General features: G+C 38.3%; 1 protein-coding gene across 2 annotated transcripts in view; it reads left to right on the forward strand.

Annotated features, from left to right (window-relative positions):
• cdk15 (cyclin-dependent kinase 15) overlaps positions 1–27,646 on the forward strand; it is a 311,761-nt gene that overhangs the window by 21,658 nt on the left and 262,457 nt on the right. For both annotated transcript variants that reach the window (XM_088606689.1, XM_088606688.1), the window contains 3 exons: positions 1,038–1,132; positions 2,300–2,379; positions 3,843–3,937. In XM_088606689.1, the coding sequence (XP_088462815.1) occupies positions 1,038–1,132; positions 2,300–2,379; positions 3,843–3,937 (270 nt within the window). The remainder of the gene's footprint in view (positions 1–1,037; positions 1,133–2,299; positions 2,380–3,842; positions 3,938–27,646) is intronic.

Raw genomic sequence — 27,646 nt, forward strand, 5'->3', positions numbered from 1 at the left:
ACGTGTGCATTCTTTTCCCTGTTTCATAAGGATGCCACGTTGTTACCGTTTTGTAAGTCCACGCTCCTGTGGTTCCTGTGTGTGTCATAGCCTCTGCTGGAAACAGTGACAGAGACCCCTGTTCACTAAAGAACACAAGTCCCTTCCTTGGAGTCTTGTTCTTGTACCAGAATACTGCTGGTTCTCATTAGCATAATCAAGAATAGAGGAGAAATTAGAACAGAGGAGGAAGTGATTTATTGTCTGGAGAGGGTGATAAAAGCCAAGGGAATATTTAAATTCTCAAAAAAAAGCACTGCTTGGTTTCTTAAATAGGGTACTGAGAAATAACAGAAACACTGAGCAAAAGCTAAGTTGAGAAGTTTGGATCACCTCCAGTGTTACAGATGAGAAGAACCCATGAGGTTTCAGCACGGTAGTTAGTAGTTAAGTGATCTTACTTATATATATATTATAAGACTCCAGGGAATCAGCTTCACGACATGCACAGATAGCTTATTCCATGCTTCTATATTTCTTTGCATGATGAAGTTTCTCCTGTTCTCAGTTTTGAAGTTTCCTGGGTGGTTTTTGTCAATGCTATTGATGACTTTGAATACTTGAGTCATTTCCCCTCATCGTTTTCTTAGTTTAAGTTTGTTTAGCTTGTCATTATAGGACATTCCTCTTGTCTGGATTGTACTTTTATTAATTGATTCCAAAAGAGTAGTATTTTTTAGCAAATGTGATCTCAATGAGCTCTTACTAGTTCACTATTTAACATATCTTTTGATTTACCCTTTTTACCATATATCCTCGCATTCTGTTTGTGTTTTGAATTGCTTCTCCACACTGTATAGAAGATGTATATATGTCCTATGACTTTTTCATAGGCAGCCTATTCTAGCTCAGGGTGTCCCATTTTGTATTTAGGGTTTATTTTTACTACTTACAGTACACGCAAAAAGTCCTGCACTTGTCTTCTTATCTTATAACCCTCACTGCTCCTTTTAGATTATTGGAGAGTCACTGCATGTGTGCTTTTGCGCCATTTTCAGAGAACTGGCCTTAAGTTTGGCACAGCCACATCCTACCTGAACCTGGAGAAGCTCGGAGAAGGATCCTATGCCACTGTGTACAAAGGGATCAGCCGGTGAGTTGGGAACGGGCTTGATCATGACTTTACATCTGAGTTAGTAGGTTAACCTCCTATTGAGCTTGCATGGTGTGCAAACAGAGCCCAATCATTCCATAGATCCCTCCATCCATACTGGATATTTTCCAATGGGGAAGCCAGAGCCTGTCCCTACGAGCAACAGGCACAAGACAGGGTACACGCTGGACAGGATGCCAGTCCATCACAGGGCAGACATAGACACAAACACAGACACACAGACACTCACACCGGGGCTAGTTTGCCCAGTAGCCACATAACCTACCAGTATGTCTTTGGATTGTGGGAGGAAACACAGAGCACCTGGAATAAATCCATGCAAACAGAGAGAAAACATACAAACTCCATGCAGATAGCACAACAGGTCTGAAATGCAACTGTCCCACCTTTCTTTCCTTGTGTTTAGTTTGCAAAGGAACAAATTGCAATACAGTATATGACTACGAGAATAAAAAGACACCGAAACCCACAGCCAGCAACACATCTTCATGCACATGTACATGACATCCTTGTTGCAAAAGCTGACAATGTGCAGTGCGTTCTCTGACACGAAAAGGACAGCACTCACACTAATAATCTGGCCATCTAAATGCATTTGGTCATTCCCTGTGTGAAGTAAACAGCTCCTACTGAATCGTTGCCTCACATGCTGCTGTTGTTTATCAACAGACTGCGTAAATAATATGCTGGGGTAGCCCCACATTAGAGTTCACACTCTTCATCACATCATACCAAGGCTTTCCAATTTCTAAAACCTGGAACCACATAACTATGATCAATTAAACAGGTGTTGTTGAACAGGTTCGATTAAATAATTTAGAGATCATTTGGAACAAAAATCAGAGTGCCATGTAGGTGTGAAGGACTAGCTTTTCCTTCTTTGACACTTTACTTGCTTAGTGGCTTAAGCAAATGACAGATGATTAAGGTGACCTATAGTATTAGACTCATTAGAGTGGAGCTCTCCAGGACTGAACACTCCTAACTTACTGTGTGAGTCTTCACATCAGTGTGACTGCTTGAGTGTGAAAATTACCTGTATTTAGATGGACAGATGTAACAATGGAGGACACTTACATGGCTTACTGCACATTTAAAGCCCATTTGTAATCTCACGATCCGTATTAACTAGAATTCATCTTGTAGAATAAACGGCCACCTCGTTGCACTGAAGGTAATCCGAATGAAGACAGAAGAAGGGGTACCCTTCACAGCCATTCGAGAAGGTAAGCGCTTTCAAGTGATTCGATTATTGCAGAGTGGATTACAAAAAACTATTTTTTCTGTAAACTGAGCTTCACACAAACTCCCTGCCTAGTTCTGTGTTTTTATAGGGTGTGACTTCAGGCATACACATACACCCTATACTTTCTCTTTAATGAGAACAAAGAGCACCAAAAATATAAATACAACAAGATCCATAGAATAAACATGGTCCTACCACTACCTGGGACCTTTGAGTGGACAATGACTTCTGTCCACTCACCCTTTTTCTTACTGCTTCTTCCAGTTGTTGGTTCAGGGGAGCAACAGGTTCAAGGCAGGGGACAGACTGGATGAGATGCCTGTCCATCACAGAGCAGACACTCAGACCAGGGACAATTTTCCCTGCAACCGATTAATTTACCAGTGCGTCTTGGGGTTGTGGGAGGAAACCAGGGCACGCAGAGGAAACCCACATGAACACAAGAAGAATAGACAAACTCCACACAGTTGTCACCGCAGGGCACACACGGCTGCAAGGCAGCAATGCTGGCCGCTGTACTACAGTGTTGCACAAGAAACGACTCATGCTCCTGGATTAAACTGAATGAAAGGAACTACTGTATGAATGCAATAATAGCATCTCTGATTCTTCCACTTTATATTGCCTTAATACAAATGCTTCATTTGTATAATGGTGTTCCTGCCTGTTTTACACGCCAGTGTTTTATATTCGTGTCTTTGAATACTGTGTACAACTTCAGATGCTGTAAAAAAGATTCTGGTACTCTGATATCATTTCTGAGAAGAGCATTCCAGGGCTTAAAGAGCAGATCTGAAACTGAAACGACAACAAGAGGAACCAGACACAAGCAGTCAAACCCTCAAAGGCTCTGACAATCTGAATTAACACAAACCAGAAGTCACCAGCAGAAACTGCTTGGAAGTGCAACTAATTCTGTGAACAGGAGACTGTTCTTTACATGAAGGCTCATGGGAGTATGAAATGAGCTATTGTGGCACTGTGGCTAAGGATCTGAGCCTGTGGCTGGAAGGTTGCTGGTTCAAATCCTGCAGCCGGCAGAGGAATCCTACTCCGTTGGGCCCCTGAGCAAGGCCCTTTACCCCAACTAATCCAGGGGCGCTGTACAATGGCTGACCCTCTGCTCTGACCCCAAGCTTCTCTCCCTGTCTGTGTGTCTCATGGAGAGCAAGCTGGGGTCTGCAAAAAGATGAATTCCTAATGCAAGAAATTGTGTATGGCTAATAAAGTGATCTTATTTTTCTGAAGCTGAAAGTTAGGTTTCTTTCAGGAAACGACAGGGTGAGATGCTGGGATCAGATAGTCACTAAATACCCAATGGGCAAGATGGGCCTTACCTTTCAGTTTCTTATGTCCTTAAATGGGTTGAGGGAGGTGTATGATGATATATTCATGAAGTCAGCCAGTTCTGTCAGTGACACACTTGCTGCTTTTACATTTCAGCGTCCCTGCTAAAGGGCCTAAAACACTCCAACATTGTTCTCCTCCATGACATCATCCACACACGGGAGTCCCTCACTTTTGTCTTCGAGTATGTGGTAAGTGCTTTTGTGTCAGCAATTGCTTGGCTCACTCTTACTTCTTTTGGACCAGGATTTTAAAGTAACAGAAATACAGCTTTTTTAAAACAAAAAATATCTTTTTTTTATCGGTCAGAAAGATTTTAACTAGACCATGATTGCAGTTCGTTAGGTAAATATTGCATTAAAATAAAGCCAGCAAATTATTAATTGTTTCAATATAACAAATGATTTACTGTATGTGACTGACATATTTCTAGTTAGCACTGTGGAAAATGTAAGCACTGTAAGCTTCATTGCATGACATAATCATGGCTAATTCAAGTAAGTAATGTACTAAAATGCTGTAATTATGAACTAAAGATATGACTTGATATTCCTCTTATGTGCTTTTGCTTCTAGTATACAACTGTTAATTAAGTCTATTGTATGGCCCTTATAATATTATCCATTAATAAAATAGCGACACTTGGTCCATTTCCAGGAATCTTTTACATCTTTTCACACAGATTCTAATAATGATAATAATATTAAAAATGTACAAAGGATAGTACTATGTTTGGCTCAATTTAAAGTGAGCTTTAATCTGATATATAGTTGATCCTAACTTTAGATTCTGAATGCCATTTTTATTGTACGACAATGGATATAATGTGATCATATTTCATGTATTACAAACATGCCAATCATCAGTGTTATTGTATCTGCTGTTTTTTTTGTGGTGAAACAAGAGATCAATTTCAATTCTGAGGATAGAACTATTACTATTACACTGTAAGAGAACAGATTTCTACCCCAAATACTTTTGCTTAACTCAATTTCGGCATGTAATGTAAAATTATTGAACTATGCCATTTTAGACATCAGGTCCCAGACACCTATAACTATTTGTGTGAAGATGTATCAGTTCAAGAAAACGGAATACTAAATAATTTGCAATGGGTTTTTATTTAAAAGTATATTCCGTTCATCTAGAACAACCTTACCTTTCAATTAAAAACTGATATATTGAACTTCTATTAATTCAATATTTAACAAAACTTTTAATCAGTCAATATGGTGCCTTTATCATATTAGTTTCTTTACAGTATAGGAAATGCCAGAGAAAATGTTAAGATAACTTGGAAAATCTACCTTTCCAACATTTCTTTTCTGTCCTGAAAAACAGCCATGCCATTAAAAATTGCCTATGTTTTGAGGGAATCCTAACGCTAACCCTAGCTCAGGATTTGGGAGGTTAGGGTTAGAGATCAGTTTTCCTTCAAGGAATCAATGCCACCTTCTACCCATTTCCATGGAAAATATACTTCAACAAATGAAGCTAACAGTCAGAACTGACATAGCAACCTTCCCAAACCCAAGAGAATACATCAACAACGCTCAAATTCTGTTTTAAGTCAAGTATTCTGAGAGTGGAAATCTCATATTAAATAGGGTTGTCAATGAGGAGTGTTTTGGGCCAAACTAGGGCAAGAGTGAGGAATACCCAATAAATTCTAAGCTTATATGGTAGTAAGCCTCTGGATTAAACACCAAATGCAGGAGTATGAGAGCTTTATTGACTTTCTATCAGACGTTTGCTATAGGAGCAGTATAGAGTAAATTCCCTGTTAGACAACTGCTGTGTATATAGCCATACATAGAGTGATGGAAAAAAAATGTGTAGATTTCTTGGAAATTCTATCATTTCTACATATTGTTTCTGACCTGAAATACAGCCATGCCATTAGAAATTATCTATGATTTACGGAATCCTAACCCTAACCCTAGCTAAGGACCTTGGAGGTTAGGGTTAGGGATCAGTTTTCCTTCAAGGAATCAATGCCACCTTCTACTCATTTCCGCGGAAAATATACTTCTGCAAATGAAGCTAACAGTCAGAACTGACATAGCAACCTTCCCAAACCCAAGAGAATGCATCATCAATGCTCAAATTCTGTTTTAAGTCAAGTATTCTGAGAGTGGAAATCTCATGTTAAATGGGGTTGTCAATGAGGAGTATTTTGGGCCAAATTAGGGTAAGAGTGAGGAATACCCATAAATTCTAAGTTTATATGGTAGTATGCCCCTGGACTGAACATTAAATGCAGGAGCATAAGAGCTTTATTGACTATCTTTCAGACTTTTGCTATAGGAGCAGTATAGAGTAAATTCCCTGTTAGACAATGCTGGGTATATAGCCATACATAGAGTGATGGAAAACAAATGTGAAGATTTCTTGGAAATTCTATCATTTCTACATAATGTTTCTGTCACGAATTAAAGCCATGCCATTAGAAATTGTCTATGTTTTAGGGAATCCTAACCCTAACCCTAGCTTGGAGGTTAGGGTTAGGGATCAGTTTTCCTTCAAGGAATCAATGCCACCTTCTACTCATTTCCGTGGAAAGTATACTTCTGCAAATGAAGCTAACAGTCAGAACTGACATAGCAACCTTCCCAAACCCAAGAGAACGCATCATCAATGCTTAAATTCTGTTTTAAGTCAGGTATTCTGAGAGTGGAAATCTCATGTTAAATGGGGTTGAAATGAGAAGTGTTTTGGGCCAAACTAGGGTAAGAGTGAGGAATACCCAATAAATTCTAAGTTTATATGGTAGTATGCCCCTGGATTGAACACTAAATGCAGGAGCATGAGAGCGTTATTGACTTTCTTTCAGACTTTTGCTATAGGAGCAGTATAGAGTAAATTCCCTGTTAGGCAAGTGCTGTGTATACTGTATAGCCATACATAGAGTGATGGGAAAAAAAATGTGAAGATTTCTTGGTAATTCTATCATTTCTACATATTGTTTCTGACCCGAATCACAGCCATGCCATTAGAAATTTTCTATGTTTTAGGGAATCCTAACCCTAACCCTAGCTTGGAGGTTAGGGTTAGGGATCAGTTTTCCTTCAAGGAATCAATGCCACCTTCTACTCATTTCCGTGGAAAATATACCTCTGCAAATGAAGCTAACAGTCAGAACTGACATAGCAACCTTCCCAAACCCAAGAGAAAGCATCATCAATGCTTAAATTCTGTTTTAAGTTAAGAATTCTGAGAGTGGAAATCTCATGTTAAATGGGGTTGAAATGAGGAGTGTTTTGGGCCAAACTAGGGCAAGAGTGAGGAATACCCAATAAATTCTAAGCTTATATGGTAGTATGCCCCTGGATTGAACACTAAATGCAGGAGCATGAGAGCGTTATTGACTTTCTTTCAGACTTTTGCTATAGGAGCAGTATAGAGTAAATTCCCTGTTAGGCAAGTGCTGTGTATACTGTATAGCCATACATAGAGTGATGGAAAAAAAATGTGAAGATTTCTTGGTAATTCTATCATTTCTACATATTGTTTCTGACCCGAATCATAGCCATGTCATTAGAAATTGTCTATGTTTTAGGGAATCCTAACCCTAACCCTAGCTTGGAGGTTAGGGTTAGGGATCAGTTTTCCTTCAAGGAATCAATGCCACCTTCGACTCATTTCCGTGGAAAATATACCTCTGCAAATGAAGCTAACAGTCAGAACTGACATAGCAACCTTCCCAAACCCAAGCGAATGCATCATCAATGCTTAAATTCTGTTTTAAGTCAAGTATTCCGAGAGTGGAAATCTCATGTTAAATTGGGTTGTCAATGAGGAGTATTTTGGGCAAAACTAGGGTAAGAGTGAGGAATACCCAATAAATTCTAAGCCTATATGGTAGTATGCCCCTGGATTGAACACTAAATGCAGGAGTATGAGAGCTTTCTTGACTTTCTTTTACATTTTTGCTATAGGATCAGTATAGACTAAATTCCCTGTTAGGCCAGTGTTGGGTATATAGCCATACATAGAGTGATGAAAAAAAAATGTGAAGATATCTTGGAAATTCTATCATTTCTACATGTTGTTTTAAATCTGAATTACAGCCATGCAATTAGAAATTGTCTATGTTTTAGGGAATCCTAACCCTAACCCTAGCTTGGAGGTTAGGGTTAGGGATCAGTTTTCCTTCAATGAATCAATGCCATCTTCTACTCATTTCCGTAGAAAATATACTTCTGCAAATGAAGCTAACAGTCAGAACTGACATAGCAACGTTCCCAAACCCAAGAGAACGCATCATTAATGCTTAAATTCTGTTTTAAGTCAAGTATTCTGAGAGTGGAAATCTCATGTTAAATGGGGTTGAAATGAGGAGTGTTTTGGGCCAAACTAGGGTAAGAGTGAGGAATACACAATAAATTCTAAGTTTATATGGTAGTATGCCCCTGGATTGAACACTAAATGCAGGAGTATGAGAGCTTTCTGGACTTTCTTTTACATTTTTGCTATAGGATCAGTATAGACTAAATTCCCTGTTAGGCCAATGTTGGGTATATAGCCATACATAGAGTGATGGAAAAAAATGTGAAGATTTCTTGGAAATTCTATCATTTCTACATATTGTTTCTGACCGGAATTACAGCCATGCCATTAGAAATTGTCTATGTTTTAGGGAATCCTAACCCTAACCCTAGGTTGGAGGTTAGGGTTAGGGATCAGTTTTCCTTCAAGGAATCAATGCCATCTTCTACTCATTTCCGTAGAAAATATACCTCTGCAAATGAAGCTAACAGTCAGAACTGACATAGCAACCTTCCCAAACCCAAGAGAAAGCATCATCAATGCTTAAATTCTGTTTTAAGTTAAGAATTCTGAGAGTGGAAATCTCATGTTAAATGGGGTTGAAATGAGGAGTGTTTTGGGCCAAACTAGGGCAAGAGTGAGGAATACCCAATAAATTCTAAGCTTATATGGTAGTATGCCCCTGGATTGAACACTAAATGCAGGAGCATGAGAGCGTTATTGACTTTCTTTCAGACTTTTGCTATAGGAGCAGTATAGAGTAAATTCCCTGTTAGGCAAGTGCTGTGTATACTGTATAGCCATACATAGAGTGATGGGAAAAAAAATGTGAAGATTTCTTGGTAATTCTATCATTTCTACATATTGTTTCTGACCCGAATCACAGCCATGCCATTAGAAATTTTCTATGTTTTAGGGAATCCTAACCCTAACCCTAGCTTGGAGGTTAGGGTTAGGGATCAGTTTTCCTTCAAGGAATCAATGCCACCTTCTACTCATTTCCATGGAAAATATACCTCTGCAAATGAAGCTAACAGTCAGAACTGACATAGCAACCTTCCCAAACCCAAGAGAAAGCATCATCAATGCTTAAATTCTGTTTTAAGTTAAGAATTCTGAGAGTGGAAATCTCATGTTAAATGGGGTTGAAATGAGGAGTGTTTTGGGCCAAACTAGGGCAAGAGTGAGGAATACCCAATAAATTCTAAGCTTATATGGTAGTATGCCCCTGGATTGAACACTAAATGCAGGAGCATGAGAGCGTTATTGACTTTCTTTCAGACTTTTGCTATAGGAGCAGTATAGAGTAAATTCCCTGTTAGGCAAGTGCTGTGTATACTGTATAGCCATACATAGAGTGATGGAAAAAAAATGTGAAGATTTCTTGGTAATTCTATCATTTCTACATATTGTTTCTGACCCGAATCATAGCCATGTCATTAGAAATTGTCTATGTTTTAGGGAATCCTAACCCTAACCCTAGCTTGGAGGTTAGGGTTAGGGATCAGTTTTCCTTCAAGGAATCAATGCCACCTTCGACTCATTTCCGTGGAAAATATACCTCTGCAAATGAAGCTAACAGTCAGAACTGACATAGCAACCTTCCCAAACCCAAGCGAATGCATCATCAATGCTTAAATTCTGTTTTAAGTCAAGTATTCCGAGAGTGGAAATCTCATGTTAAATTGGGTTGTCAATGAGGAGTATTTTGGGCAAAACTAGGGTAAGAGTGAGGAATACCCAATAAATTCTAAGCCTATATGGTAGTATGCCCCTGGATTGAACACTAAATGCAGGAGTATGAGAGCTTTCTTGACTTTCTTTTACATTTTTGCTATAGGATCAGTATAGACTAAATTCCCTGTTAGGCCAGTGTTGGGTATATAGCCATACATAGAGTGATGAAAAAAAAATGTGAAGATATCTTGGAAATTCTATCATTTCTACATGTTGTTTTAAATCTGAATTACAGCCATGCAATTAGAAATTGTCTATGTTTTAGGGAATCCTAACCCTAACCCTAGCTTGGAGGTTAGGGTTAGGGATCAGTTTTCCTTCAATGAATCAATGCCATCTTCTACTCATTTCCGTAGAAAATATACTTCTGCAAATGAAGCTAACAGTCAGAACTGACATAGCAACCTTCCCAAACCCAAGAGAACGCATCATTAATGCTTAAATTCTGTTTTAAGTCAAGTATTCTGAGAGTGGAAATCTCATGTTAAATGGGGTTGAAATGAGGAGTGTTTTGGGCCAAACTAGGGTAAGAGTGAGGAATACACAATAAATTCTAAGTTTATATGGTAGTATGCCCCTGGATTGAACACTAAATGCAGGAGTATGAGAGCTTTCTGGACTTTCTTTTACATTTTTGCTATAGGATCAGTATAGACTAAATTCCCTGTTAGGCCAATGTTGGGTATATAGCCATACATAGAGTGATGGAAAAAAATGTGAAGATTTCTTGGAAATTCTATCATTTCTACATATTGTTTCTGACCGGAATTACAGCCATGCCATTAGAAATTGTCTATGTTTTAGGGAATCCTAACCCTAACCCTAGGTTGGAGGTTAGGGTTAGGGATCAGTTTTCCTTCAAGGAATCAATGCCATCTTCTACTCATTTCCGTAGAAAATATACCTCTGCAAATGAAGCTAACAGTCAGAACTGACATAGCAACCTTCCCAAACCCAAGAGAAAGCATCATCAATGCTTAAATTCTGTTTTAAGTTAAGAATTCTGAGAGTGGAAATCTCATGTTAAATGGGGTTGAAATGAGGAGTGTTTTGGGCCAAACTAGGGCAAGAGTGAGGAATACCCAATAAATTCTAAGCTTATATGGTAGTATGCCCCTGGATTGAACACTAAATGCAGGAGCATGAGAGCGTTATTGACTTTCTTTCAGACTTTTGCTATAGGAGCAGTATAGAGTAAATTCCCTGTTAGGCAAGTGCTGTGTATACTGTATAGCCATACATAGAGTGATGGGAAAAAAAATGTGAAGATTTCTTGGTAATTCTATCATTTCTACATATTGTTTCTGACCCGAATCACAGCCATGCCATTAGAAATTTTCTATGTTTTAGGGAATCCTAACCCTAACCCTAGCTTGGAGGTTAGGGTTAGGGATCAGTTTTCCTTCAAGGAATCAATGCCACCTTCTACTCATTTCCGTGGAAAATATACCTCTGCAAATGAAGCTAACAGTCAGAACTGACATAGCAACCTTCCCAAACCCAAGAGAAAGCATCATCAATGCTTAAATTCTGTTTTAAGTTAAGAATTCTGAGAGTGGAAATCTCATGTTAAATGGGGTTGAAATGAGGAGTGTTTTGGGCCAAACTAGGGCAAGAGTGAGGAATACCCAATAAATTCTAAGCTTATATGGTAGTATGCCCCTGGATTGAACACTAAATGCAGGAGCATGAGAGCGTTATTGACTTTCTTTCAGACTTTTGCTATAGGAGCAGTATAGAGTAAATTCCCTGTTAGGCAAGTGCTGTGTATACTGTATAGCCATACATAGAGTGATGGAAAAAAAATGTGAAGATTTCTTGGTAATTCTATCATTTCTACATATTGTTTCTGACCCGAATCATAGCCATGTCATTAGAAATTGTCTATGTTTTAGGGAATCCTAACCCTAACCCTAGCTTGGAGGTTAGGGTTAGGGATCAGTTTTCCTTCAAGGAATCAATGCCACCTTCGACTCATTTCCGTGGAAAATATACCTCTGCAAATGAAGCTAACAGTCAGAACTGACATAGCAACCTTCCCAAACCCAAGCGAATGCATCATCAATGCTTAAATTCTGTTTTAAGTCAAGTATTCCGAGAGTGGAAATCTCATGTTAAATTGGGTTGTCAATGAGGAGTATTTTGGGCAAAACTAGGGTAAGAGTGAGGAATACCCAATAAATTCTAAGCCTATATGGTAGTATGCCCCTGGATTGAACACTAAATGCAGGAGTATGAGAGCTTTCTTGACTTTCTTTTACATTTTTGCTATAGGATCAGTATAGACTAAATTCCCTGTTAGGCCAGTGTTGGGTATATAGCCATACATAGAGTGATGAAAAAAAAATGTGAAGATATCTTGGAAATTCTATCATTTCTACATGTTGTTTTAAATCTGAATTACAGCCATGCAATTAGAAATTGTCTATGTTTTAGGGAATCCTAACCCTAACCCTAGCTTGGAGGTTAGGGTTAGGGATCAGTTTTCCTTCAATGAATCAATGCCATCTTCTACTCATTTCCGTAGAAAATATACTTCTGCAAATGAAGCTAACAGTCAGAACTGACATAGCAACCTTCCCAAACCCAAGAGAACGCATCATTAATGCTTAAATTCTGTTTTAAGTCAAGTATTCTGAGAGTGGAAATCTCATGTTAAATGGGGTTGAAATGAGGAGTGTTTTGGGCCAAACTAGGGTAAGAGTGAGGAATACACAATAAATTCTAAGTTTATATGGTAGTATGCCCCTGGATTGAACACTAAATGCAGGAGTATGAGAGCTTTCTGGACTTTCTTTTACATTTTTGCTATAGGATCAGTATAGACTAAATTCCCTGTTAGGCCAATGCTGGGTATATAGCCATACATAGAGTGATGGAAAAAAATGTGAAGATTTCTTGGAAATTCTATCATTTCTACATATTGTTTCTGACCGGAATTACAGCCATGCCATTAGAAATTGTCTATGTTTTAGGGAATCCTAACCCTAACCCTAGGTTGGAGGTTAGGGTTAGGGATCAGTTTTCCTTCAAGGAATCAATGCCATCTTCTACTCATTTCCGTAGAAAATATACCTCTGCAAATGAAGCTAACAGTCAGAACTGACATAGCAACCTTCCCAAACCCAAGAGAAAGCATCATCAATGCTTAAATTCTGTTTTAAGTTAAGAATTCTGAGAGTGGAAATCTCATGTTAAATGGGGTTGAAATGAGGAGTGTTTTGGGCCAAACTAGGGCAAGAGTGAGGAATACCCAATAAATTCTAAGCTTATATGGTAGTATGCCCCTGGATTGAACACTAAATGCAGGAGCATGAGAGCGTTATTGACTTTCTTTCAGACTTTTGCTATAGGAGCAGTATAGAGTAAATTCCCTGTTAGGCAAGTGCTGTGTATACTGTATAGCCATACATAGAGTGATGGAAAAAAAATGTGAAGATTTCTTGGTAATTCTATCATTTCTACATATTGTTTCTGACCCGAATCATAGCCATGTCATTAGAAATTGTCTATGTTTTAGGGAATCCTAACCCTAACCCTAGCTTGGAGGTTAGGGTTAGGGATCAGTTTTCCTTTAAGGAATCAATGCCACCTTCAACTCATTTCCGTGGAAAATATACCTCTGCAAATGAAGCTTACAGTCAGAACTGACATAGCAACCTTCCCAAACCCAAGAGAATGCATCATCAATGCTTAAATTCTGTTTTAAGTCAAGTATTCCGAGAGTGGAAATCTCATGTTAAATGGGGTTGAAATGAGGAGTGTTTTGGGCCAAACTAGGGTAAGAGTGAGGAATACCCAATAAATTCTAAGTTTATATGGTAGTATGCCCCTGGATTGAACACTAAATGCAGGAGTATGAGAGCTTTCTGGACTTTCTTTTACATTTTTGCTATAGGATCAGTATAGACTAAATTCCCTGTTAGGCCAGTGTTGGGTATATAGCCATACATAGAGTATTGGAAAAAAAAATGTGAAGATTTCTTGGAAATTCTATCATTTCTACATATTGTTTCTGACCGGAATTACAGCCATGCCATTTGAAATTGTCTATGTTTTAGGGAATCCTAACCCTAACCCTAGCTTGGGGGTTAGGGTTAGGGATCAGTTCTCCTTCAAGGAATCAATGCCACCTTCTACTCATTTCCGTAGAAAATATACCTCTGCAAATGAAGCTAACAGTCAGAACTGACATAGCAACCTTCCCAAACCCAAGAGAAAGCATCATCAATGCTTAAATTCTGTTTTAAGTCAAGAATTCTGAGAGTGGAAATCTCATGTTAAATGGGGTTGAAATGTGGAGTGTTTTGGGCCAAACTAGGGCAAGAGTGAGGAATACCCAATAAATTCTAAGTTTATATGGTAGTATGCCCCTGGTTTGAACACTAAATGCAGGAGTATGAGAGCTTTCTTGACTTTCTTTTACATTATTGCTATAGGATCAGTATAGACTAAATTCCCTGTTAGGCCAATGTTGGGTATATTGCCATACATAGAGTGATGGAAAAAAAATGTGAAGATTTCTTTGAAATTCTATCATTTCTACATATTGTTTCTGACCCGAATTATAGCCATGCCATTAGAAATTGTCTATGTTTTAGGGAATCCTAACCCTAACCCTAGCTTGGGGGTTAGGGTTAGGGATCAGTTCTCCTTCAAGGAATCAATGCCACCTTCTACTCATTTCTGTGGAAAATATACTTCTGCAAATGAAGCTAACAGTCAGAACTGACATAGCAACCTTCCCAAACCCAAGAGAATGCATCATCAATGGTTAAATTCTGTTTTAAGTCAAGTATTCTGAGAGTGGAAATCTCATGTTAAATGGGGTTGTCAATGAGGAGTATTTTGGGCCAAACTAGGGTAAGAGTGAGGAATACCCAATAAATTCTAAGTTTATATGGTAGTATGCCCCTGGATTGAACAATAAATGCAGGTGCATGAGAGCTTTATTGACTTTCTTTCAGACATTTGCTATAGGAGCAGTATAGAGTAAATTCCCTGTTAGGCAAGTGCTGTGTATATAGCCATACATAGAGTGATGGAAAAAAAATGTGAAGATATCTTGGAAATTCTATCATTTCTACATATTGTTTCTGTCCCGAATTACAGCCATGGCATTAGAAATTGTCTATGTTTTACGGAATCCTAACCCTAACCCTAGCTTGGGGGTTAGGGTTAGGGATCAGTTTTCCTTCAAAGAATCAATGCCACCTTCTACTCATTTCTGTGGAAAATATACTTCTGCAAATGAAGCTAACAGTCAGAACTGACATAGAAACCTTCCCAAACCCAAGAAAATGCATCATCAATGCTTCAATTCTGTTTTAAGTCAAGTATTCTGAGAGTGGAAATCTCATGTTAAATGGGGTTGTCAATGAGGAGTGTTTTGGGCCAAACTAGGGTAAGAGTGAGGAATACCCAATAAATTCTAAGTTTATATGGTAGTATGCCCCTGGATTGAACACTAAATGCAGGAGCATGAGAGCGTTATTGACTTTCTTTCAGACTTTTGCTATAGGAGCAGTATAGAGTAAATTCCCTGTTAGGCAAGTGCTGTGTATATAGCCATACATAGAGTGATGGATAAAAAATGTGAAGATATCTTGGAAATTCTATCATTTCTACATATTGTTTCTGACCCGAATTATAGCCATGCCATTAGAAATTGTCTATGTTTTAGGGAATCCTAACCCTAACCCTAGCTTGGGGGTTAGGGTTAGGGATCAGTTCTCCTTCAAGGAATCAATGCCACCTTCTACTCATTTCTGTGGAAAATATACTTCTGCAAATGAAGCTAACAGTCAGAACTGACATAGCAACCTTCCCAAACCCAAGAGAATGCATCATCAATGGTTAAATTCTGTTTTAAGTCAAGTATTCTGAGAGTGGAAATCTCATGTTAAATGGGGTTGTCAATGAGGAGTATTTTGGGCCAAACTAGGGTAAGAGTGAGGAATACCCAATAAATTCTAAGCTTATATGGTAGTATGCCCCTGGTTTGAACACTAAATGCAGGAGTATGAGAGCTTTCTTGACTTTCTTTTACATTATTGCTATAGGATCAGTATAGACTAAATTCCCTGTTAGGCCAATGTTGGGTATATTGCCATACATAGAGTGATGGAAAAAAAATGTGAAGATTTCTTTGAAATTCTATCATTTCTACATATTGTTTCTGACCCGAATTACAGCCATGCCATTAGAAATTGTCTATGGTTTACGGAATTATAACCCTAACCCTAGCTTGGGGGTTAGGGTTAGGGATCAGTACTCCTTCAAGGAATCAATGCCACCTTCTACTCATTTCCGTGGAAAATATACCTCTGCAAATGAAACTAACAGTCAGAATTGACATAGAAACCTTCCCAAACCCAAGAAAATGCATCATCAATGCTTAAATTCTGTTTTAGGTCAAGTATTCTGAGAGTGGAAATCTCATGTTAAATGGGGTTGAAATGAGGAGTGTTTTGGGCCAAACTAGGGTAAGAGTGAGGAATACCCAATAAATTCTAAGCTTATATGGTAGTATGCCCCTGGATTGAACACTAAATGCAGGAGCATGAGAGCTTTATTGACTTTCTTTCAGACTTTTGCTATAGGAGCAGTATAGAGTAAATTCCCTGTTAGGCAAGTGCTGTGTATATAGCCATACATAGAGTGATGGAAAAAAAATGTGAAGATATCTTGGAAATTCTATCATTTCTACATATTGTTTCTGACACGAATTATAGCCATGCCATTAGAAATTGTCTATGTTTTACGGAATCCTAACCCTAACCCTAGCTTGGGGGTTAGGGTTAGGGATCAGTACTCCTTCAAGGAATCAATGCCACCTTCTACTCATTTCCGTGGAAAATATACCTCTGCAAATGAAACTAACAGTCAGAATTGACATAGCAACCTTCCCAAACCCAAGAGAACGCATCATCAATGCTTAAATTCTGTTTTAAGTCAAGTATTCTGAGAGTGAAATCTCATGTTAAATGGGGTTGAAATGAGGAGTGTTTTGGGCCAAACTAGGGTAAGAGTGAGGAATACCCAATAAATTCTAAGCTTATATGGTAGTATGCCCCTGGATTGAACACTAAATGCAGGAGCATGAGAGCTTTATTGACTTTCTTTCAGACTTTTGCTATAGGAGCAGTATAGAGTAAATTCCCTGTTAGGCAAGTGCTGTGTATATAGCCATACATAGAGTGATGGAAAAAAAAATGTGAAGATATCTTGGAAATTCTATCATTTCTACATATTGTTTCTGACCCGAATTATAGCCATGCCATTAGAAATTGTCTATGTTTTACGGAATCCTAACCCTAACCCTAGCTTGGGGGTTAGGGTTAGGGATCAGTTCTCCTTCAAGGAATCAATGCCACCTTCTACTCATTTCCGTGGAAAATATACCTCTGCAAATGAAGCTAACAGTCAGAATTGACATATCAACCTTCCCAAACCCAAGAGAAAGCATCATCAATGCTTAAATTCTGTTTTAAGTCAAGAATTCTCAGAGTGGAAATCTCATGTTAAATGGGGTTGTCAATGAGGAGTATTTTGGGCCAAACTAGGGTAAGAGTGAGGAATACCCAATAAATTCTAAGCTTATATGGTAGTATGCCCCTGGATTGAACACTAAATGCAGGAGCATGAGACATTTATTGACTTTCTTTCAGACTTTTGCTATAGGAGCAGTATAGAGTAAATAACCTGTTAGGCAAGTGCTGTGTATATAGCCATACATAGAGTGATGGAAAAAAAATGTGAAGATATCTTGGAAATTCTATCATTTCTACATATTGTTTCTGTCCCGAATTACAGCCATGCCATTAGAAATTGTCTATGTTTTACGGAATCCTAACCCTAACCCTAGCTTGGGGGTTAGGGTTAGGGATCAGTTTTCCTTCAAAGAATCAATGCCACCTTCTACTCATTTCTGTGGAAAATATACTTCTGCAAATGAAGCTAACAGTCAGAACTGACATAGCAACCTTCCCAAACCCAAGAGAATGCATCATCAATGGTTAAATTCTGTTTTAAGTCAAGTATTCTGAGAGTGGAAATCTCATGTTAAATGGGGTTGTCAATGAGGAGTATTTTGGGCCAAACTAGGGTAAGAGTGAGGAATACCCAATAAATTCTAAGCTTATATGGTAGTATGCCCCTGGTTTGAACACTAAATGCAGGAGTATGAGAGCTTTCTTGACTTTCTTTTACATTATTGCTATAGGATCAGTATAGACTAAATTCCCTGTTAGGCCAATGTTGGGTATATTGCCATACATAGAGTGATGGAAAAAAAATGTGAAGATTTCTTTGAAATTCTATCATTTCTACATATTGTTTCTGACCCGAATTACAGCCATGCCATTAGAAATTGTCTATGGTTTACGGAATTATAACCCTAACCCTAGCTTGGGGGTTAGGGTTAGGGATCAGTACTCCTTCAAGGAATCAATGCCACCTTCTACTCATTTCCGTGGAAAATATACCTCTGCAAATGAAACTAACAGTCAGAATTGACATAGAAACCTTCCCAAACCCAAGAAAATGCATCATCAATGCTTAAATTCTGTTTTAGGTCAAGTATTCTGAGAGTGGAAATCTCATGTTAAATGGGGTTGAAATGAGGAGTGTTTTGGGCCAAACTAGGGTAAGAGTGAGGAATACCCAATAAATTCTAAGCTTATATGGTAGTATGCCCCTGGATTGAACACTAAATGCAGGAGCATGAGAGCTTTATTGACTTTCTTTCAGACTTTTGCTATAGGAGCAGTATAGAGTAAATTCCCTGTTAGGCAAGTGCTGTGTATATAGCCATACATAGAGTGATGGAAAAAAAATGTGAAGATATCTTGGAAATTCTATCATTTCTACATATTGTTTCTGACACGAATTATAGCCATGCCATTAGAAATTGTCTATGTTTTACGGAATCCTAACCCTAACCCTAGCTTGGGGGTTAGGGTTAGGGATCAGTACTCCTTCAAGGAATCAATGCCACCTTCTACTCATTTCCGTGGAAAATATACCTCTGCAAATGAAACTAACAGTCAGAATTGACATAGCAACCTTCCCAAACCCAAGAGAACGCATCATCAATGCTTAAATTCTGTTTTAAGTCAAGTATTCTGAGAGTGAAATCTCATGTTAAATGGGGTTGAAATGAGGAGTGTTTTGGGCCAAACTAGGGTAAGAGTGAGGAATACCCAATAAATTCTAAGCTTATATGGTAGTATGCCCCTGGATTGAACACTAAATGCAGGAGCATGAGAGCTTTATTGACTTTCTTTCAGACTTTTGCTATAGGAGCAGTATAGAGTAAATTCCCTGTTAGGCAAGTGCTGTGTATATAGCCATACATAGAGTGATGGAAAAAAAAATGTGAAGATATCTTGGAAATTCTATCATTTCTACATATTGTTTCTGACCCGAATTATAGCCATGCCATTAGAAATTGTCTATGTTTTACGGAATCCTAACCCTAACCCTAGCTTGGGGGTTAGGGTTAGGGATCAGTTCTCCTTCAAGGAATCAATGCCACCTTCTACTCATTTCCGTGGAAAATATACGTCTGCAAATGAAACTAACAGTCAGAATTGACATAGCAACCTTCCCAAACCCAAGAGAACGCATCATCAATGCTTAAATTCTGTTTTAAGTCAAGTATTCTGAGAGTGAAATCTCATGTTAAATGGGGTTGAAATGAGGAGTGTTTTGGGCCAAACTAGGGTAAGAGTGAGGAATACCCAATAAATTCTAAGCTTATATGGTAGTATGCCCCTGGATTGAACACTAAATGCAGGAGCATGAGAGCTTTATTGACTTTCTTTCAGACTTTTGCTATAGGAGCAGTATAGAGTAAATTCCCTGTTAGGCAAGTGCTGTGTATATAGCCATACATAGAGTGATGGAAAAAAAAATGTGAAGATATCTTGGAAATTCTATCATTTCTACATATTGTTTCTGACCCGAATTATAGCCATGCCATTAGAAATTGTCTATGTTTTACGGAATCCTAACCCTAACCCTAGCTTGGGGGTTAGGGTTAGGGATCAGTTCTCCTTCAAGGAATCAATGCCACCTTCTACTCATTTCCGTGGAAAATATACCTCTGCAAATGAAGCTAACAGTCAGAATTGACATATCAACCTTCCCAAACCCAAGAGAAAGCATCATCAATGCTTAAATTCTGTTTTAAGTCAAGAATTCTCAGAGTGGAAATCTCATGTTAAATGGGGTTGTCAATGAGGAGTATTTTGGGCCAAACTAGGGTAAGAGTGAGGAATACCCAATAAATTCTAAGCTTATATGGTAGTATGCCCCTGGATTGAACACTAAATGCAGGAGCATGAGACATTTATTGACTTTCTTTCAGACTTTTGCTATAGGAGCAGTATAGAGTAAATAACCTGTTAGGCAAGTGCTGTGTATATAGCCATACATAGAGTGATGGAAAAAAAATGTGAAGATATCTTGGAAATTCTATCATTTCTACATATTGTTTCTGTCCCGAATTACAGCCATGCCATTAGAAATTGTCTATGTTTTACGGAATCCTAACCCTAACCCTAGCTTGGGGGTTAGGGTTAGGGATCAGTTTTCCTTCAAAGAATCAATGCCACCTTCTACTCATTTCTGTGGAAAATATACTTCTGCAAATGAAGCTAACAGTCAGAACTGACATAGCAACCTTCCCAAACCCAAGAGAACGCATCATCAATGCTTAAATTCTGTTTTAAGTCAAGTATTCTGAGAGTGAAATCTCATGTTAAATGGGGTTGAAATGAGGAGTGTTTTGGGCCAAACTAGGGTAAGAGTGAGGAATACCCAATAAATTCTAAGTTTATATGGTAGTATGCCCCTGGATTGAACACTAAATGCAGGAGCATGAGAGCTTTATTGACTTTCTTTCAGACTTTTGCTATAGGAGCAGTATAGAGTAAATTCCCTGTTAGGCAAGTGCTGTGTATATAGCCATACATAGAGTGATGGAAAAAAAATGTGAAGATATCTTGGAAATTCTATCATTTCTACATATTGTTTCTGTCCCGAATTACAGCCATGCCATTAGAAATTGTCTATGTTTTACGGAATCCTAACCCTAACCCTAGCTTGGGGGTTAGGGTTAGGGATCAGTTTTCCTTCAAAGAATCAATGCCACCTTCTACTCATTTCTGTGGAAAATATACTTCTGCAAATGAAGCTAACAGTCAGAACTGACATAGCAACCTTCCCAAACCCAAGAGAACGCATCATCAATGCTTAAATTCTGTTTTAAGTCAAGTATTCTGAGAGTGAAATCTCATGTTAAATGGGGTTGAAATGAGGAGTGTTTTGGGCCAAACTAGGGTAAGAGTGAGGAATACCCAATAAATTCTAAGTTTATATGGTAGTATGCCCCTGGATTGAACACTAAATGCAGGAGCATGAGAGCTTTATTGACTTTCTTTCAGACTTTTGCTATAGGAGCAGTATAGAGTAAATTCCCTGTTAGGCAAGTGCTGTGTATATAGCCATACATAGAGTGATGGAAAAAAAATGTGAAGATATCTTGGAAATTCTATCATTTCTACAGATTGTTTCTGACCCGAATTATAGCCATGCCATTAGAAATTGTCTATGTTTTACGGAATCCTAACCCTAACCCTAGCTTGGGGGTTAGGGTTAGGGATCAGTTCTCCTTCAAGGAATCAATGCCACCTTCTACTCATTTCCGTGGAAAATATACCTCTGCAAATGAAACTAACAGTCAGAATTGACATAGCAACCTTCCCAAACCCAAGAGAAAGCATCATCAATGCTTAAATTCTGTTTTAAGTCAAGAATTCTCAGAGTGGAAATCTCATGTTAAATGGGGTTGTCAATGAGGAGTATTTTGGGCCAAACTAGGGTAAGAGTGAGGAATACCCAATAAATTCTAAGCTTATATGGTAGTATGCCCCTGGATTGAACACTAAATGCAGGAGCATAAGAGCTTTATTGACTTTCTTTCAGACTTTTGCTATAGGAGCAGTATAGAGTAAAGTACCTGTTAGGCAAGTGCTGTGTATATAGCCATACATAGAGTGATGGAAAAAAAATGTGAAGATATCTTGGAAATTCTATCATTTCTACATATTGTTTCTGTCCCGAATTACAGCCATGCCATTAGAAATTGTCTATGTTTTACGGAATCCTAACCCTAACCCTAGCTTGGGGGTTAGGGTTAGGGATCAGTTTTCCTTCAAAGAATCAATGCCACCTTCTACTCATTTCTGTGGAAAATATACTTCTGCAAATGAAGCTAACAGTCAGAACTGACATAGCAACCTTCCCAAACCCAAGAGAACGCATCATCAATGCTTAAATTCTGTTTTAAGTCAAGTATTCTGAGAGTGAAATCTCATGTTAAATGGGGTTGAAATGAGGAGTGTTTTGGGCCAAACTAGGGTAAGAGTGAGGAATACCCAATAAATTCTAAGTTTATATGGTAGTATGCCCCTGGATTGAACACTAAATGCAGGAGCATGAGAGCTTTATTGACTTTCTTTCAGACTTTTGATATAGGAGCAGTATAGAGTAAATTCCCTATTAGGCAAGTGCTGTGTATATAGCCATACATAGAGTGATGGAAAAAAAATGTGAAGATATCTTGGAAATTCTATCATTTCTACATATTGTTTCTGTCCCGAATTACAGCCATGCCATTAGAAATTGTCTATGTTTTACGGAATCCTAACCCTAACCCTAGCTTGGGGGTTAGGGTTAGGGATCAGTTTTCCTTCAAAGAATCAATGCCACCTTCTACTCATTTCTGTGGAAAATATACTTCTGCAAATGAAGCTAACAGTCAGAACTGACATAGCAACCTTCCCAAACCCAAGAGAACGCATCATCAATGCTTAAATTCTGTTTTAAGTCAAGTATTCTGAGAGTGAAATCTCATGTTAAATGGGGTTGAAATGAGGAGTGTTTTGGGCCAAACTAGGGTAAGAGTGAGGAATACCCAATAAATTCTAAGTTTATATGGTAGTATGCCCCTGGATTGAACACTAAATGCAGGAGCATGAGAGCTTTATTAACTTTCTTTCAGACTTTTGCTATAGGAGCAGTATAGAGTAAATTCCCTGTTAGGCAAGTGCTGTGTATATAGCCATACATAGAGTGATGGAAAAAAAATGTGAAGATATCTTGGAAATTCTATCATTTCTACAGATTGTTTCTGACCCGAATTATAGCCATGCCATTAGAAATTGTCTATGTTTTACGGAATCCTAACCCTAACCCTAGCTTGGGGGTTAGGGTTAGGGATCAGTTCTCCTTCAAGGAATCAATGCCACCTTCTACTCATTTCCGTGGAAAATATACCTCTGCAAATGAAACTAACAGTCAGAATTGACATAGCAACCTTCCCAAACCCAAGAGAAAGCATCATCAATGCTTAAATTCTGTTTTAAGTCAAGAATTCTCAGAGTGGAAATCTCATGTTAAATGGGGTTGTCAATGAGGAGTATTTTGGGCCAAACTAGGGTAAGAGTGAGGAATACCCAATAAATTCTAAGCTTATATGGTAGTATGCCCCTGGATTGAACACTAAATGCAGGAGCATGAGAGCTTTATTGACTTTCTTTCAGACTTTTGCTATAGGAGCAGTATAGAGTAAAGTACCTGTTAGGCAAGTGCTGTGTATATAGCCATACATAGAGTGATGGAAAAAAAATGTGAAGATATCTTGGAAATTCTATCATTTCTACATATTGTTTCTGTCCCGAATTACAGCCATGCCATTAGAAATTGTCTATGTTTTACGGAATCCTAACCCTAACCCTAGCTTGGGGGTTAGGGTTAGGGATCAGTTTTCCTTCAAAGAATCAATGCCACCTTCTACTCATTTCTGTGGAAAATATACTTCTGCAAATGAAGCTAACAGTCAGAACTGACATAGCAACCTTCCCAAACCCAAGAGAACGCATCATCAATGCTTAAATTCTGTTTTAAGTCAAGTATTCTGAGAGTGAAATCTCATGTTAAATGGGGTTGAAATGAGGAGTGTTTTGGGCCAAACTAGGGTAAGAGTGAGGAATACCCAATAAATTCTAAGTTTATATGGTAGTATGCCCCTGGATTGAACACTAAATGCAGGAGCATGAGAGCTTTATTGACTTTCTTTCAGACTTTTGCTATAGGAGCAGTATAGAGTAAATTCCCTGTTAGGCAAGTGCTGTGTATATAGCCATACATAGAGTGATGGAAAAAAAATGTGAAGATATCTTGGAAATTCTATCATTTCTACATATTGTTTCTGACCAGAATTATAGCCATGCCATTAGAAATTGTCTATGTTTTACGGAATCCTAACCCTAACCCTAGCTTGGGAGTTAGGGTTAGGGATCAGTTCTCCTTCAAGGAATCAATGCCACCTTCTACTCATTTCCGTGGAAAATATACCTCTGCAAATGAAACTAACAGTCAGAATTGACATAGCAACCTTCAAAAACCCAAGAGAAAGCATCATCAATGCTTAAATTCTGTTTTAAGTCAAGAATTCTCAGAGTGGAAATCTCATGTTAAATGGGGTTGTCAATGAGGAGTATTTTGGGCCAAACTAGGGTAAGAGTGAGGAATACCCAATAAATTCTAAGCTTATATGGTAGTATGCCCCTGGATTGAACACTAAATGCAGGAGCATGAGAGCTTTATTGACTTTCTTTCAGACTTTTGCTATAGGAGCAGTATAGAGTAAAGTACCTGTTAGGCAAGTGCTGTGTATATAGCCATACATAGAGTGATGGAAAAAAAATGTGAAGATATCTTGGAAATTCTATCATTTCTACATATTGTTTCTGTCCCGAATTACAGCCATGGCATTAGAAATTGTCTATGTTTTACGGAATCCTAACCCTAACCCTAGCTTGGGGGTTAGGGTTAGGGATCAGTTTTCCTTCAAAGAATCAATGCCACCTTCTACTCATTTCTGTGGAAAATATACTTCTGCAAATGAAGCTAACAGTCAGAACTGACATAGCAACCTTCCCAAACCCAAGAGAACGCATCATCAATGCTTAAATTCTGTTTTAAGTCAAGTATTCTGAGAGTGAAATCTCATGTTAAATGGGGTTGAAATGAGGAGTGTTTTGGGCCAAACTAGGGTAAGAGTGAGGAATACCCAATAAATTCTAAGCTTATATGGTAGTATGCCCCTGGATTGAACACTAAATGCAGGAGCATGAGAGCTTTATTGACTTTCTTTCAGACTTTTGCTATAGGAGCAGTATAGAGTAAATTCCCTGTTAGGCAAGTGCTGTGTATATAGCCATACATAGAGTGATGGAAAAAAAATGTGAAGATATCTTGGAAATTCTATCATTTCTACAGATTGTTTCTGACCCGAATTATAGCCATGCCATTAGAAATTGTCTATGTTTTACGGAATCCTAACCCTAACCCTAGCTTGGGGGTTAGGGTTAGGGATCAGTTCTCCTTCAAGGAATCAATGCCACCTTCTACTCATTTCCGTGGAAAATATACCTCTGCAAATGAAACTAACAGTCAGAATTGACATAGCAACCTTCCCAAACCCAAGAGAAAGCATCATCAATGCTTAAATTCTGTTTTAAGTCAAGAATTCTCAGAGTGGAAATCTCATGTTAAATGGGGTTGTCAATGAGGAGTATTTTGGGCCAAACTAGGGTAAGAGTGAGGAATACCCAATAAATTCTAAGCTTATATGGTAGTATGCCCCTGGATTGAACACTAAATGCAGGAGCATAAGAGCTTTATTGACTTTCTTTCAGACTTTTGCTATAGGAGCAGTATAGAGTAAAGTACCTGTTAGGCAAGTGCTGTGTATATAGCCATACATAGAGTGATGGAAAAAAAATGTGAAGATATCTTGGAAATTCTATCATTTCTACATATTGTTTCTGTCCCGAATTACAGCCATGCCATTAGAAATTGTCTATGTTTTACGGAATCCTAACCCTAACCCTAGCTTGGGGGTTAGGGTTAGGGATCAGTTTTCCTTCAAAGAATCAATGCCACCTTCTACTCATTTCTGTGGAAAATATACTTCTGCAAATGAAGCTAACAGTCAGAACTGACATAGCAACCTTCCCAAACCCAAGAGAACGCATCATCAATGCTTAAATTCTGTTTTAAGTCAAGTATTCTGAGAGTGAAATCTCATGTTAAATGGGGTTGAAATGAGGAGTGTTTTGGGCCAAACTAGGGTAAGAGTGAGGAATACCCAATAAATTCTAAGTTTATATGGTAGTATGCCCCTGGATTGAACACTAAATGCAGGAGCATGAGAGCTTTATTGACTTTCTTTCAGACTTTTGATATAGGAGCAGTATAGAGTAAATTCCCTATTAGGCAAGTGCTGTGTATATAGCCATACATAGAGTGATGGAAAAAAAATGTGAAGATATCTTGGAAATTCTATCATTTCTACATATTGTTTCTGTCCCGAATTACAGCCATGCCATTAGAAATTGTCTATGTTTTACGGAATCCTAACCCTAACCCTAGCTTGGGGGTTAGGGTTAGGGATCAGTTTTCCTTCAAAGAATCAATGCCACCTTCTACTCATTTCTGTGGAAAATATACTTCTGCAAATGAAGCTAACAGTCAGAACTGACATAGCAACCTTCCCAAACCCAAGAGAACGCATCATCAATGCTTAAATTCTGTTTTAAGTCAAGTATTCTGAGAGTGAAATCTCATGTTAAATGGGGTTGAAATGAGGAGTGTTTTGGGCCAAACTAGGGTAAGAGTGAGGAATACCCAATAAATTCTAAGTTTATATGGTAGTATGCCCCTGGATTGAACACTAAATGCAGGAGCATGAGAGCTTTATTAACTTTCTTTCAGACTTTTGCTATAGGAGCAGTATAGAGTAAATTCCCTGTTAGGCAAGTGCTGTGTATATAGCCATACATAGAGTGATGGAAAAAAAATGTGAAGATATCTTGGAAATTCTATCATTTCTACAGATTGTTTCTGACCCGAATTATAGCCATGCCATTAGAAATTGTCTATGTTTTACGGAATCCTAACCCTAACCCTAGCTTGGGGGTTAGGGTTAGGGATCAGTTCTCCTTCAAGGAATCAATGCCACCTTCTACTCATTTCCGTGGAAAATATACCTCTGCAAATGAAACTAACAGTCAGAATTGACATAGCAACCTTCCCAAACCCAAGAGAAAGCATCATCAATGCTTAAATTCTGTTTTAAGTCAAGAATTCTCAGAGTGGAAATCTCATGTTAAATGGGGTTGTCAATGAGGAGTATTTTGGGCCAAACTAGGGTAAGAGTGAGGAATACCCAATAAATTCTAAGCTTATATGGTAGTATGCCCCTGGATTGAACACTAAATGCAGGAGCATGAGAGCTTTATTGACTTTCTTTCAGACTTTTGCTATAGGAGCAGTATAGAGTAAAGTACCTGTTAGGCAAGTGCTGTGTATATAGCCATACATAGAGTGATGGAAAAAAAATGTGAAGATATCTTGGAAATTCTATCATTTCTACATATTGTTTCTGTCCCGAATTACAGCCATGCCATTAGAAATTGTCTATGTTTTACGGAATCCTAACCCTAACCCTAGCTTGGGGGTTAGGGTTAGGGATCAGTTTTCCTTCAAAGAATCAATGCCACCTTCTACTCATTTCTGTGGAAAATATACTTCTGCAAATGAAGCTAACAGTCAGAACTGACATAGCAACCTTCCCAAACCCAAGAGAACGCATCATCAATGCTTAAATTCTGTTTTAAGTCAAGTATTCTGAGAGTGAAATCTCATGTTAAATGGGGTTGAAATGAGGAGTGTTTTGGGCCAAACTAGGGTAAGAGTGAGGAATACCCAATAAATTCTAAGTTTATATGGTAGTATGCCCCTGGATTGAACACTAAATG

Source organism: Lepisosteus platostomus, chromosome 14 (genome assembly GCF_059453375.1).
Source record: "Lepisosteus platostomus isolate fLepPlt1 chromosome 14, fLepPlt1.hap1, whole genome shotgun sequence".
Classification (NCBI taxonomy): domain Eukaryota; kingdom Metazoa; phylum Chordata; class Actinopteri; order Semionotiformes; family Lepisosteidae; genus Lepisosteus; species Lepisosteus platostomus.